Source organism: Opisthorchis viverrini (genome assembly GCF_000715545.1).
Source record: "Opisthorchis viverrini unplaced genomic scaffold opera_v5_76, whole genome shotgun sequence".
Classification (NCBI taxonomy): Eukaryota; Metazoa; Platyhelminthes; class Trematoda; order Opisthorchiida; family Opisthorchiidae; genus Opisthorchis; species Opisthorchis viverrini.
Genome location: NW_008751730.1, coordinates 227647 through 240266, shown reverse-complemented (window position 1 = coordinate 240266; position 12620 = coordinate 227647). Strand labels below are relative to the sequence as shown.

Sequence of the window (12620 nt, the reverse complement as noted above, 5' to 3'; positions counted from 1 at the left end):
ATGTATATTTGTAATGTACTACTCATAAGGTTGCTGAAAACCCCTCAACAGCCCATAAGTTGGCTGTTGGTTGATGCAAATGACTACATTGCGTAGGTTTGATGGAATATGCTTAAGTGACGGACCTCAAGAAGGGTGAAACCTTTTGTCGTCGACTTTGTCATGTGATTTAAGTAGTATATTCTGTCGAAAAAATTAGCTGCATCAAATCTCAAAACTTCGAACACTTGGTTCCACGTGCAATTAGCTTAAGTATTGGTACCTTGGTGCTCTGAACAAGGTGAGGTGTACACTGGTTGTTAACATGCCTTCATACAGCCCAGCCTACTGATTGAACTATTCAAGAAGTAAGTTCTTCGGAGAAACTTCTTTAGGCTATCATTCTGCTTCTGGAAAGAGGGAGAGGAACCAGACAAATCTTCAACTGATGTGATGACCGCCTGTTCTCATAGGACGCACAATGAAACGATACACGGCCGGGTTTGTGTATGCTTGTAGTAAACTGGTTGTTCGTGGTGTAACTCACGTGTTACCCAAAAGTTGTGTGTCACACGGTATAAGTTGGAACCATCGGTTGGGCATGCTCGTAAATTTTAGAGGTAAAGTTCTCTTCCCTCCTACAGAGACCAATTCATCGGAGGTAGTCGGTGGGCCGACGGGCGCGTAGAAGCCCAGAGAATGTATCAGCTCAAGCTAGATGTTTGATATCGACCATCGGCTGCTGGCATCATTGGGCGTATTTTGGATGTGCAAGCGAAATTTAGCAACATGATTCCTCGCACCCGATTATCTCGAACCAACCATCTGATTTCAGTCACTAAGTGGTACCGCCCGGATTTGTCGTTTGCTTCAATGACACGTTTATCGATTTGACGTTACATGAACAAGTGGAAATTAGATGTGATGAGCCCGAAAAGCGAGATCCGTCATCTTGGCTAGAAAAGATAATTATGAGAGTAGTAATTGCGTTCATTTTCGTAGATACACGACACTGGGGCGACGCTTCTTACTATTAAACCAGAGCCCAAGTAGTTTATGCTTACAGCTTGAGAAATTAAAATCACGGGCTATCAAATTGGATATTATTCGTTTGTTTAATGATGTCAAGAAGATTTTACAAACGCGCGAAAGAACACTGAGTTTCTGAACAACGTAGAACCAGTTTTCCGCCTTCCAGAGCTTTCCCAAGACCAGTTAAAGTTTGGAAATCTGGAACGAGTTCCAGCACTTGATAATATCACATTTTGGTTGGATTGGCTTCGTTATGCTATGAAGTTTGCTAGCCAGACACTTGACTGTCCAATAGAGTGGTGCTTGGCTGTGTTCCAGTATCCCATTCGCATCGAATGAATTCACCATGACTTTAGAAAATTCCCCTTCCACAGAATGGATTGCTCCAACCAGAGACCGATAATTTTAAGCTCATTTGTGTAGAACTCCGATGCGTTTAGGTAATTGAAGACTCTGTAGACAGGACCAAATATTCAAGCAACACGGCATGATATTTACTGGATCAGTACCGTTCTTCAATGCCAGAAAAACTACATCAACGACTATGGTAATACAAGTAGCTATCACTGCCGCCTCAGGGGGCGAGATGGACCAAGTGATTAGAACGCGAATTTACTAATCGGAAGGTCCGTGGTTCGAACCCGACCCGCTCTGCCTCTCGACTTCCCCTGTCTAGGCTTGGGCAACCTGGCAGTATCCCAGCCCTCGTGCCTCCTTCGTGTGGCATGGCAGCTTGACACCGAAAGGGTGCTATAGCTGGACGATTATTATTTCCGATTCTGCCGCCCAATGAAACAAACAAGTACCTGGTGGACCAAACACATCGTAAAATTCCTCTCTGGAAGAAGCTGTATCTGAGACTTATCATGAGAAAATCGATTTACAAGCATTTCACCCTGACAACTGTCGTATTTGGTGTACGGTTGAGCATCCCGGGGGTCCATTCGTTCGGCTTCGAGAGAATCGAACTGAACCTGGACACCAGATGGAGACCACCGCATTTAATAACTTTCATTCTGTTTAACACCTGATGCATTTTTTGGGCGTTACTTGGGAAAAAGGAACTGTATTTACCTTTTCAAAAGGATGTCAAAATTCACCTTAGTAACTCATGTTTATTGGTGTAGGGCAGAATTTTCTTTGTTGCTATCATGTTACCCCGGATGTATCCGTCTACCTGTGACAACTTGTGGCCGGAATACTCCCGGAGTATGAGTGCGAGACGTGGCCTCTGGCCACAGATGATGTGAGTCATCTTCAGGTTTTTGTAAACCGATGCCTCAGAAGCGTGGCCACTTTTGAATGGCGTCAGCGTGTTAGTAACGAGGTGATTAGAAAACGGGGAAGATATTCAACATCACTGACTACGATGGCTCGTTCATGCGAAACACCGTCTACCCAGAGGATTGTTGTTCTCCGTGCCTCCTCCTAGATGGCACAACCCCCCACCCAAAGAAAACACTTCCTTTAAATAAGTCAACCAGATTCCGTGGAAGAAACTAATCACAAGGTTGCTGAAATCTCTTCCACAGCCCATGACCAGTTTTGTCCTTCATTGAGTTCATCAGGGAGGCGCAATCCTCGAGTTTCTCTCAACCGTATGTTCTAATTTCACCCAGCTCGTCTAACATTTGCAAACCATATTCACCTGCATATCAAGATGTCTTCGGCCGAATTCATTTGGGCCTCTCGTGAAAACCAGATTCCTGTGCAAATGCGTGTACTAACTAGCTGTTTGTACTATGTGGCTTATAGTTCTTACGCAGAATCGTGGCTTGGGAGAAGTAAATCAACCGCCATGCTGAAAGAACAACTATTTAATTCATTAAACAAATTAGTCTACCTAGGCTCTGTGCGAGGCTCCGCAGACTGAAGGAAGTTGAGATCAATCAATTGGAAAAGGTTTGGAACCGATTGACAAGCCATCGTTTCAGAAGAGCTTGATAAACAATCGGTAGTTTTTAGCTGGGGAATCTTTCGCTTTTGACACACTGGAAACCGAGGTGAATCATCAACTGAAGCACCCTGAAGTGGAAGATTGACGAACCAAACCCGATCAGAATTAATTTGAAACTCCCCCAATTCACCATAGCAAGGTTTTGACAACTTCACTAACCCACAAGAGCCGTTAATTGACACTCAACATTGATCTGAAGAGGACTGACTTACTGATTGGTTCCCCGTCTGTCTTAAAACCTGGCCAATTTGGTGACCTGCTCACTTGGCCTGATGAAGCCTTTGTGTCCAAAGCGAAAAGTTGCCCGATTGTTTATCACGCTCTTCTGAAACGAAGTTGAGATCAGTTATTGACCCTGCAAGATTTCGCCCCGTCTATGAATGTCTGACTCCAGCGCTGTTTGTATAATTCGAACTGGGGCAAAACAGTTCATCCTGGTGAAGTGGCTTCTTCGAGTAGAAGATATACTGGAACTTTCCATGGTTCCTTCGAAGAACGTTCCGGATTCGCGGGACGGTCTCAGTTGGTGTACCTCTGGAACACATGCCAGTCAATTAGTGCGCGCCACTTGAAGCATGTCTCTCGCCTAACAGATAACTGCCAAACTCTGGGAGCCGTTTGCCCAACACAGGATGCTAGATACAACACGCCAAAACGCAGGTGATTTATAACCTAGCAATCAGCTGATTGACAAATGTTTTCGCTCGATCGATAGGTAACACGCTCAGATCCATGTTTTCCACGGCGGGAGTGGTTGTTACAGGGTAAACGTTTCCGGGACGTTTCGTAATCAGTCTACATCTCAAGACGTGGAATCAGCAGTTACTATGGTTATCTAAACCACTCTGGCAACCGTGGATTTAGTGGGCTCAATCTCCGAAAATGAGTTGACCATATACTGCAGACGATGAGTTGACAAACTGACTGCGAGCCCTTGTCATCTTGTAATAACGCTAACAATTAAGTAAGCGTTTACTGGTTATCTCATGGTAATCCATGGGAAAACGTCTTATATACACTAATCACAAAAGCACTGTCAGGGCTGGCAAAGTTGCATTTATCGACCTTTACCTATTGAGGCAAAGTGATTAAGTGGATTGTAAGACCCATTAATCCAAGTCGTTGTTACATTTTCGCTGCAACAACTATAAAGTTTTGCTAAATTTGGGAACCGTCTCCACTTCCCCTTTTCTGTCATCCGAAAGATGTGAAAAGTGTCCCCCGAACAAGTTGTTTTGCTGCTCTCCCATTGTCCATGCGCATTATCTGTACGCAAAGGATGGATTAACCGAATACCCACGGGACCTTTACACCGCTCAGATCGAAATTCTTTGACCACGTGGTTCGTTCACAGGAATTTAATCCCTTGAATTGATGCATCTTGTTGTTCAACTTCTTACGTCCATGCTTCAAAACGTTCGAGTGTCCCATGTGACATGCATTGGGCTTTCATCGTAAACCGATCAAACCTTCGCGCATCACCGACAAACAGGAAAACAACTGGGTTTTAAATTTTACAAACAGAAAGAATTCATTGACGAAAAAATTCCGAAATGGAAGTTGCTCGGAAAGATCACATTCACAAGTAGTCTGTTGAGTTGTTCCAACAGAAGGTTCGAATTTCTGGTACCGGCTGGAAGACGCACGCCGCGAAAACAACGGTTTCGAATGAGAATGGATCTCAGCTGCCCTTTCTTACCCGGTAAATACTTTGCTAGGAGAATCACAGATGTCATAAGTTTCCAGAGAGTGCTTGAATATTTTGTGAAGCTGTGATTGGTTGTGCAGCAGAATGCACCTCGTGACTATTGATCGTAGCTCCAGATGGTCCACTGCGGACTACGTCTATAATAACCCCTGTCAAAGTGTTCATCTATTCCGATCCTTCGTAATAAACTAGTAAATGACCTTGTTGTTTCCTTTACCTTTTCCGCGCAGATCGATAAATTCAAATGAACAAACGTTCACGTTTGACGTAAATGCCCAACGGTTTTTACTCAGTAAACTCTCTTGTACATGACAGATTTCAAAAGCGTCAAACGTGTATCATGAATACTGATATAGATATATATATTGTTCTAAATCTCTCTCGGAAAATGTGGACACACTCTTGAAAAACTCAGCACAGAAGATGTCTTTCTGTGGAAGTCCACGTTATCGGGCAGCTAAATTAGGTGTTTGGGAGCCTATCGAGAAAACCCCCAAGGCGAACGTTTTATACTCCCTTTCTTGGGGTGAAATCTGCTCAGTGGAGTACGTAACCCAATGTAATTAGCAGGATGTAATTAGCAGGAATCGATAGAAGAAACCTTAAAAACAGTGAGATGGAACCCTTTTAGTGTCACTCTTATACGTACGACGGAGTCCTCGCACAAGGGAATGAAGAATTTATAACACTGCAAACACCAAAATGTGCCTCCAGTGCCTCCAGATAGATAAATAGATAGATAGATAGATAGATAGATAGATAGATAGATAGATAGATAGATAGATAGATAGATAGATAGATAGATAGATAGATAGATAGATAGATAGATAGATAGATAGATAGATAGATAGATAGATAGATAGATAGATAGATAGATAGATAGATAGATAGATAGATAGATAGATAGATAGATAGATAGATAGATAGATAGATAGATAGATAGATAGATAGATAGATAGATAGATAGATAGATAGATAGATAGATAGATAGATACATACTCCGCTATGTTACGAGTATGTGGTTTTCAATACCATCATCAAATCCTTTTGTAGCATGCTGTAGTCGAATAGAGCGTTCCTTCTGCAAGGCGTTTTGACCACTGCCCAACAAAATGGTCACGTTAGTCAATCATTGCGTACATCCGGAACGATGGCTTGACTGTTATAAAACTAAACTAATGGAAAATGTGCTTCCTGAATCATCTTATGAGGACACGCCGCTTATGTCTTCGAAAGAGCTGTACGGAAAATGGATCATGAAATAAGACGCCTGATTCGTTAGTTTTCTTCCTGAGGGCAGCAAATGTGAATTCCCTAGAATGTCAGAGAGTTAAAACTCAGTCAATTAAAAAAATCCTCGTAGCTGCTTTTAGAGGAATCACGGATTCTCCGGAACTATGCGCAAGTGGAGTGCAATCACGCGAACCCACACACACACACACACACACCTGTTTTGAGCTGTGCGAGGACTGACGAGGTTATTTATCTTCGAGAACATGGTTTGACAACTCCCTAATTGCATCTCGAGTGGAGAAGATATTAATTAATTGCTCGATATGCGAATAAAGTTCTCATCACGCACTCTGGCATGAGTCATCTGGTTTTGATGAAACTGAGTGTAGATCCACTGAGCCAAGAAATCAAACGATAATATCATCAATGCTGTAGCACCCTTTCGGTGCCAAACTGCCACTCAACCAGAAAGAAACACGAGGGCCGGGATACTGCCAGAGGAAGTCGAGAGACAGAGGTCAGGTTCGAACCACGGACGTACCGGTCAGTAAATCCGCACTCTAACCGTTGAGCCATCTGTAATTCTCACCTTAATTGTTCCTTGTGTATACACCGCATTGTTGGAGTCAACTGTATAGTGCATCCAGATCAAATGACTGTGTCTCGAGTTAATGTGATAATTTCGATGAATATCGCAGAGTAATTAATATAAGGTAATGTACGTAGAGCGGTAGTAAAGTTCGTCAACCAGTTGAGCATCTACCTTACATCAGTATACCGGGCAAATGCGTGTATAATGCCACTTGGGCTTCGGTTCTTTTCGAAGACGGTCGTGAATGAACTCAGTTCAGCAAAGAAGAATTTGCCCTCCACGTTTTGAGATTTCCGCTTTGAAAGGGATTAATGTTGCGGTTGTGGGTGCGCGGCCATTGCTCTGTTTGTTTAGCCGGGTAATTTTGTTTCACTCGTCACTCGAAGAGTCGAGCTATAAGTGACCACGTGATTTCGATTTGTGAATGAGTGAAGTTATATCCCGTGAAAGTGAGTTTTATTCACACTGCTGTTTTGCCGCTCGTGACAAAACGGTGAAGTGCTCGTCGGAATTTCGTGGATTCTAGACCCTATAATTTGATTCCCGACAGGGATGAAACAGCTGTTTAATGGTTTTCAGTTTTTCTCAGCATAATCTGATTTCACTGACGGTACAAAACCTTTAGTGAAAAGATTTGCTCAAGCGTGAGGGGGTATCGTTAGCATGCAGCTAGTTCACACTGTTTCCCTGCAGACTAATTGCCCAGCTCAGGAAACAGGACAGAGGCTAAAACGTAAAACTTAAGAAAGTGAATTGCTGCTGTACTTTTGAATAGTTCGCTTAGTGCGCTCAAAACAAATCAGCGAAATGGCGGAAAACTGAAACATTATTTTGGACACTATTTTCTTTCCACCAGGGGTGGTGGTCCTTCTAAAGGCAGTCAAAAATTCGTAATGCAATACTCATAAGGTTGCTGAAAATCCTTCAGCTGGATTTCGGATGAGTCTCTCGCAAAGCCAAATTTGTTTGCAAATAAGCGTATTCCGCTAATTCCGCGCAACTCTGGTTCAAGTAGAACATAAGTTTGACGGAAACCGGGGGACTAAACCTACCTGATGAGTTTCGAGAAGGGTGATACCGGTCGTGGGCTATGGAAGAATCTTCAACAATTGAAAATTACTTGCGCTGAGGAGACAATGGCTCTCGGAAACGGATTGCTTTCGCTAGGCATGTCTGTAGCTTAGCAAGTTTGAATGTGCACATTACTTGAAGACGTCAGTTTCGCTAACTTCCAAAATCCTCATTACATCAAACAAATAATAACTTTTTATGGACGAAATACACTACTCACAAGGTTGCTGAAAACCCCTCTTATGAACATCATAAACGAAAGATTCAGCTGGGTTCCCAATGAGTCTCCTGTAAAAACCAAATTAATATGCAAATGAGTGTACTTTTCGAAACGCTGACTTCATTCTGCTGTGGACCTGGGAAGGATCACACGTGCATGGCAGATACGTGTGTAGCGTCCCATTATTATCACGTTAACTGATTTCGAACGAAAAAAACTCCTCGGGGGTGCGTGTGCACCACAGAGAGGGGGCTGAAACAGTTGAATGAGATTTCTATTCTCTCTATTTATGCTAACAACCTTCCTACCTGCGTTTCAAGTTGCTGACGGGGCGGTTGGTAACTGTGGTCTTTATGTGACAATCTCTACCCGGTCTGCTGAACAGCCATATACTTGATGTTTGTGTTTTCGATGACTTGGGCCAAGTGCTCGCTGACGCGACGCCGGCCCCTCGGCTACTGGATGGTGAGGTGGCAGTTGACCTACGCCGATGAAATCCGCCAACCCATTAGATGTTGCACCATGTGCTGTCTGGTGAACCACGTCTCCGACACCCCGGGAATATGATCGGTGGCTATAAATTCACCGACATATCTAAATCCACACCTGCCAAATGATGTCCACACAACCACATAGTCCGCAGGGTTGCCTGATTTGTATATCTAGTCCAGTTTAGTTTGATGTTTCTAAATGTAGAAAGAGAAATTCGATCTGTGCTCCGTTTGGGGATTTACGATTTTGAAAGTGTTCAGGTAGTGTGCATGAAATAGACGTAAAAAGGTAAAAATCAAGTGGATGACAGAGAGAACACGAGAGAATTCGGCAGCTACTTGCGGATACAAGCACACCAGCGCACGGCTGCTCAATGTGTCAAGACGCCATTGATAATTGTGCGGTCAGGGGTTACTGAATCAATTTGGTCTTGATTTGCAAATGAGTGTATTTCTCGAAAACAGTCCAATTTGGGTTGCTGAAAAATCTTCGACTGCCCACAACCGGTTTCGCCCTTCTTGGGGCTCATCAGACAGTCAGTCACGCAGGTGCAGTTACCGGGTTTCCTTGAAACCAAATTGCACGAAGTTAGCGAAATACATTCGTCTGCAAACAAATTCGGTTTTGTTAGAGACTCACCTGGAACCCAGCTGAATCCTTCGTTTATAATGCTTTTAAACAATTTGGCTTCAGTTAGAACATAGGGTTGGCGGAAACTCGGGGACTGCGTATAAGTGATGAGCCCAAAGAAGGGCGAAACCGGTCGTGGGCTGTCGAAGTGTTTCCAGCAATCCTGTGAGTAGTTTCCTTCATGAAAATATACTGCGATATCCCGAATATTGTGCCAAATGAAACATGAGGCAGCCTGTGTACAGCACATTCGGTTGTAGAATATCATAAAGGAGAGATTCAGTTGAGTCTTATGTGAAAACCAAATTGATTTGCAAATGAGTGTATTTCTCGGAAACAGTGCAATTTGGTTTCAAGTAGAACATAAGGTTGACGGAAACTCGGAGACTGTGCTCACCTGATGACGAAGGGCGCAACCGGTCGTGGGCTGTCGAAGAGTTTTCATCAACGTCGTGAGTAGTTCCCTTTATGAAAATAACTAGATGTCCTTTTCTCAGTTTTACCCTACATATATCTGCATGGTTCATGCACCAAATTGATGAAGTTGTGAAAGTCAAGAAAAACGGATCCATGAAAACCAAGCTTACGCTGCGGTAGACTGAGTTTCCTTTCTGTCACTGAGGCCAATCTATGCTGAAAAGCCAAAAAGCATCGTAGAGCTTTTCAATCCTCATCAGAAATGGGCATCTCACGAAACTGAAAGAGTTTCAAACTGACTCGCTCCTGGCCATTGTTTGAATACTTGACCGTTTGGTTATGAGCGGCTGATCTACAGCCTGATTAGCCCTCACTCATACATGATTCAATCACAGGAGTTTGATCACGTGAGAATTTATTGACCAGTTCCTGACGACTTCTGAGATGGAAGTTTCACTCATCTTGTGAAATTACTCTTCATCTCAGCCAATTATAGATTGACGGTGGTTAGAGGAAATTTGTTCATCTCCAAGGCATAACGAAATCTCGTTTAAAAGTTATCGATTGTCCTCACACCATCGTTTGTCCAGAAAAGGCTCTTTTATGCCTGATTTATCATAGTTCCATGTATCAAACTCAAAATGTCTACATAACCTGATGTCCCCTAAATGATATACGTTTGCATCCATATCAGTATGAAAACGTTTGTTCGTACGGGATTCTTTGGAATGAAGATTCATCTCAGCGAAATATATTCATTTGCAAGCAAATTTGGTTTTGCGAGACACTCGCCTGGGACCCGACTGAATCTCTAGTTTGTGATGTTTTTAAGCAACTAAACAAGCTGCACCAGGCAGCCCCATGCTTCAGAGATGTCGCGATATATGTATATACGTAACACACTACTCATGAGGTTGCTGAAAATGCTCAGCAGCCCACGACCAGTTTCGCCCTTCTTAAGACCCAAATTAGCAAAATACGCTCATTTGCAAACAAATTCGGTTTTGCGATAGATTCTACCTGAAACCAGCGGCTATGTAGGTTGATTCGGGAGCTCTATGCACTTACTAGTGGGCCCCAAGAAGGGCGAAACCGGTTATAGGTTGTTGAGGAATTTTCAGTAACCTTATAAGAAGTGTATTAAGTCTATAGAAGATTCGTTTCATTTGAAGACAAAGAATCTTAGAAGGTAAGTTCTTAACAATTCTGGGCCCACTTCGCTCTCTATCCGATAGAATTAAATGTTCACTACCGGCTCTCATGAAAGTAGACCAGTGTACAAAGCTAACATATCTCACGGTAGCCCTGAGATCTGGCATATTTTCAAGCCCCAAACCGGCTGTCCTCACGATGACATCTGGTAACGGTGTTGTTTGGTAAATTTTTCCTTTTTGATGAAGCACAAGAAACAATCAGTAGTCCGGAAATCGTGTTCACTACACCTACTACATCTGTGCGATTTTCACATCAGATGAACGCAAACAAATTTTATCGAACAAAAGTCCAATTAACATCAATTAATCACAATCAATGAGTCGATAGCGGATAGAAAAGCTCTAATTGCCAGTGTTTGCATGTACCTCGGTTTGTGGAAAACAAGATGCAGAGTAAACAATGAAGACTGTTCAAAAGATGAAATAATCAATGAAGTGTCCACGTTTGAGAACAAATTTCAAACCGCTCAAAAGGAACTAATGTATGTAGATTGTAAATACGTTAGCGCATGTGATATTTGTAAACCAAAAGGAACGGTTCATGAACAACTGGTTTTTCGCTACAAACAATATTTCACCCTTTTCTGTCCTGTGCAAGCGTAGAGTTCGGACAGTAATTATCGGAGGAGGGCGAATGGATCAGTGGTTAGAACGCGGATTTCCTAACCTGAAGGCCCATGGTTCGAACCCGACCTTTGCCTCTTGACTTCCCTGTCTAGGCTTGAACAGACTGGCAGCATCCCAGCTCTCGTGCCCACTGTGAGTGGCGTGGCAGCTAAACACCGTACGGGTGTTACAGATGAACGGTATATATATATATATATATATATATATAATTTTGCATTCGGTTAGATCATTTAGATAAAACAACTCAGTAGAACTGCGGTAGTCTGAGGTTAACGCTCACATTTATTGGAGAACACAGCAGGGACTGGAATTCAATTACCAACCGGGAGTGTGACAATTTTTCACCAAAAGCGAACCAAAGTCAGAATCAGACTAATTTGTTTTCAACTGAGAGTTTAACTACAGTCCAACTGAATCTCTCGTTTATGCTATTATTCAAATGAATGTGTTGCACGTCACACGTTTCGGTTGGAGATATTACGGCATATTTTCTCGACAGAATTGATTATTCTTACAATTGTTTTCAGCAACCGTATGAGTAGTATGTTCCTTTGAGAATGAATGTTAGCCCACAGCCATTCGAGCACAGCGTAGCTGACTGACACAAAGTTGCGTTTAAGAAGAAAACGCTACACAAGCATCCGTGTCATTGGTGGCTCTTACGAAAGTAAATATTCAGTTTTTTAAGTACAAGTGAATGAAATATTGATTGGCTTGAAAAAGGCTGCACTTGATGCAGCCAGCAAAGAGCAGTTGAGCAGCCAGCTGGTCTATCGGAACTTCTCAGAAGGGGAGAATTTAATCTAGACGATTCTTGTGAGATTTAGTCACAAGTTAGTTCCGATCCATTTGACTTTAGGCTGGCTTTTGATGAAGTTTACGCATCAGCATTTCGGAGAGAGGAAAACTGTAAATGTTGGATTATAAACCTACGAAACAACAAGCATATGTAATTAGTCACACGCTTCAGAGGCGACTCTAAATGGGGTTTAACTGCGGCCGACGCCAGTTGGGTAGATGGACTGTGTGCGTTCTTAAAAATCTGTGCATGGGATATGCCATTACACAGCTAGCATCGAGAAAGACAGTAGAAAATGAGATAAGCCAATACCATCCAGCCGATAAGCAATTGCGAATCAAAAGAGTTGTTCGGTTCCCTCTACTGTTGGCGGATCAATATCAAGCGGGCTATTACACGAATCTGCACGAATCCGCAAGACTCGGGCCGCGTTTATTAATTTGAGACACCTATGGCGTCAGAGTGATTTATCCCTTAATTTCAAGCTACAGTACGGGTTGTTTTGTTGTATGGCTGTGAGACTTGGCCTATTCGAGCACTGAGCCTGAGACTGCTTCAAGTGTTCGACAATCGTTGTCTCAGAACGATAGCTCGTGTGGGTTGGTGTCGGCGAATCCGTAACGAGGCAGTTAGAGAGCGTGTTTCCGGT

The 12620-nt window shown here is 42.9% G+C and overlaps 2 protein-coding genes across 2 annotated transcripts in view; both read left to right on the top strand.

Annotated features, from left to right (window-relative positions):
* Positions 1 to 2042, top strand: T265_04446 (hypothetical protein; the record flags this gene model as incomplete). Its single annotated transcript, XM_009169195.1, has 2 exons — positions 1 to 58; positions 1768 to 2042. The coding sequence occupies 2 exons, from the start codon at positions 1 to 3 to the stop codon at positions 2040 to 2042; spliced, it is 333 nt and encodes a 110-aa protein (XP_009167459.1).
* Positions 2043 to 2162: 120 nt separating this feature from the next.
* Positions 2163 to 12620, top strand: part of T265_04445 (hypothetical protein) — a gene marked incomplete at both ends in the record, with an annotated part of 10710 nt that continues 252 nt past the window's right edge. Inside the window, 7 exons of the mRNA XM_009169194.1 lie at positions 2163 to 2257; positions 2488 to 2609; positions 2631 to 2795; positions 6345 to 6452; positions 11219 to 11351; positions 12357 to 12433; positions 12463 to 12618. Coding sequence (XP_009167458.1) covers positions 2163 to 2257; positions 2488 to 2609; positions 2631 to 2795; positions 6345 to 6452; positions 11219 to 11351; positions 12357 to 12433; positions 12463 to 12618 — 856 coding nt within the window. The remainder of the gene's footprint in view (positions 2258 to 2487; positions 2610 to 2630; positions 2796 to 6344; positions 6453 to 11218; positions 11352 to 12356; positions 12434 to 12462; positions 12619 to 12620) is intronic.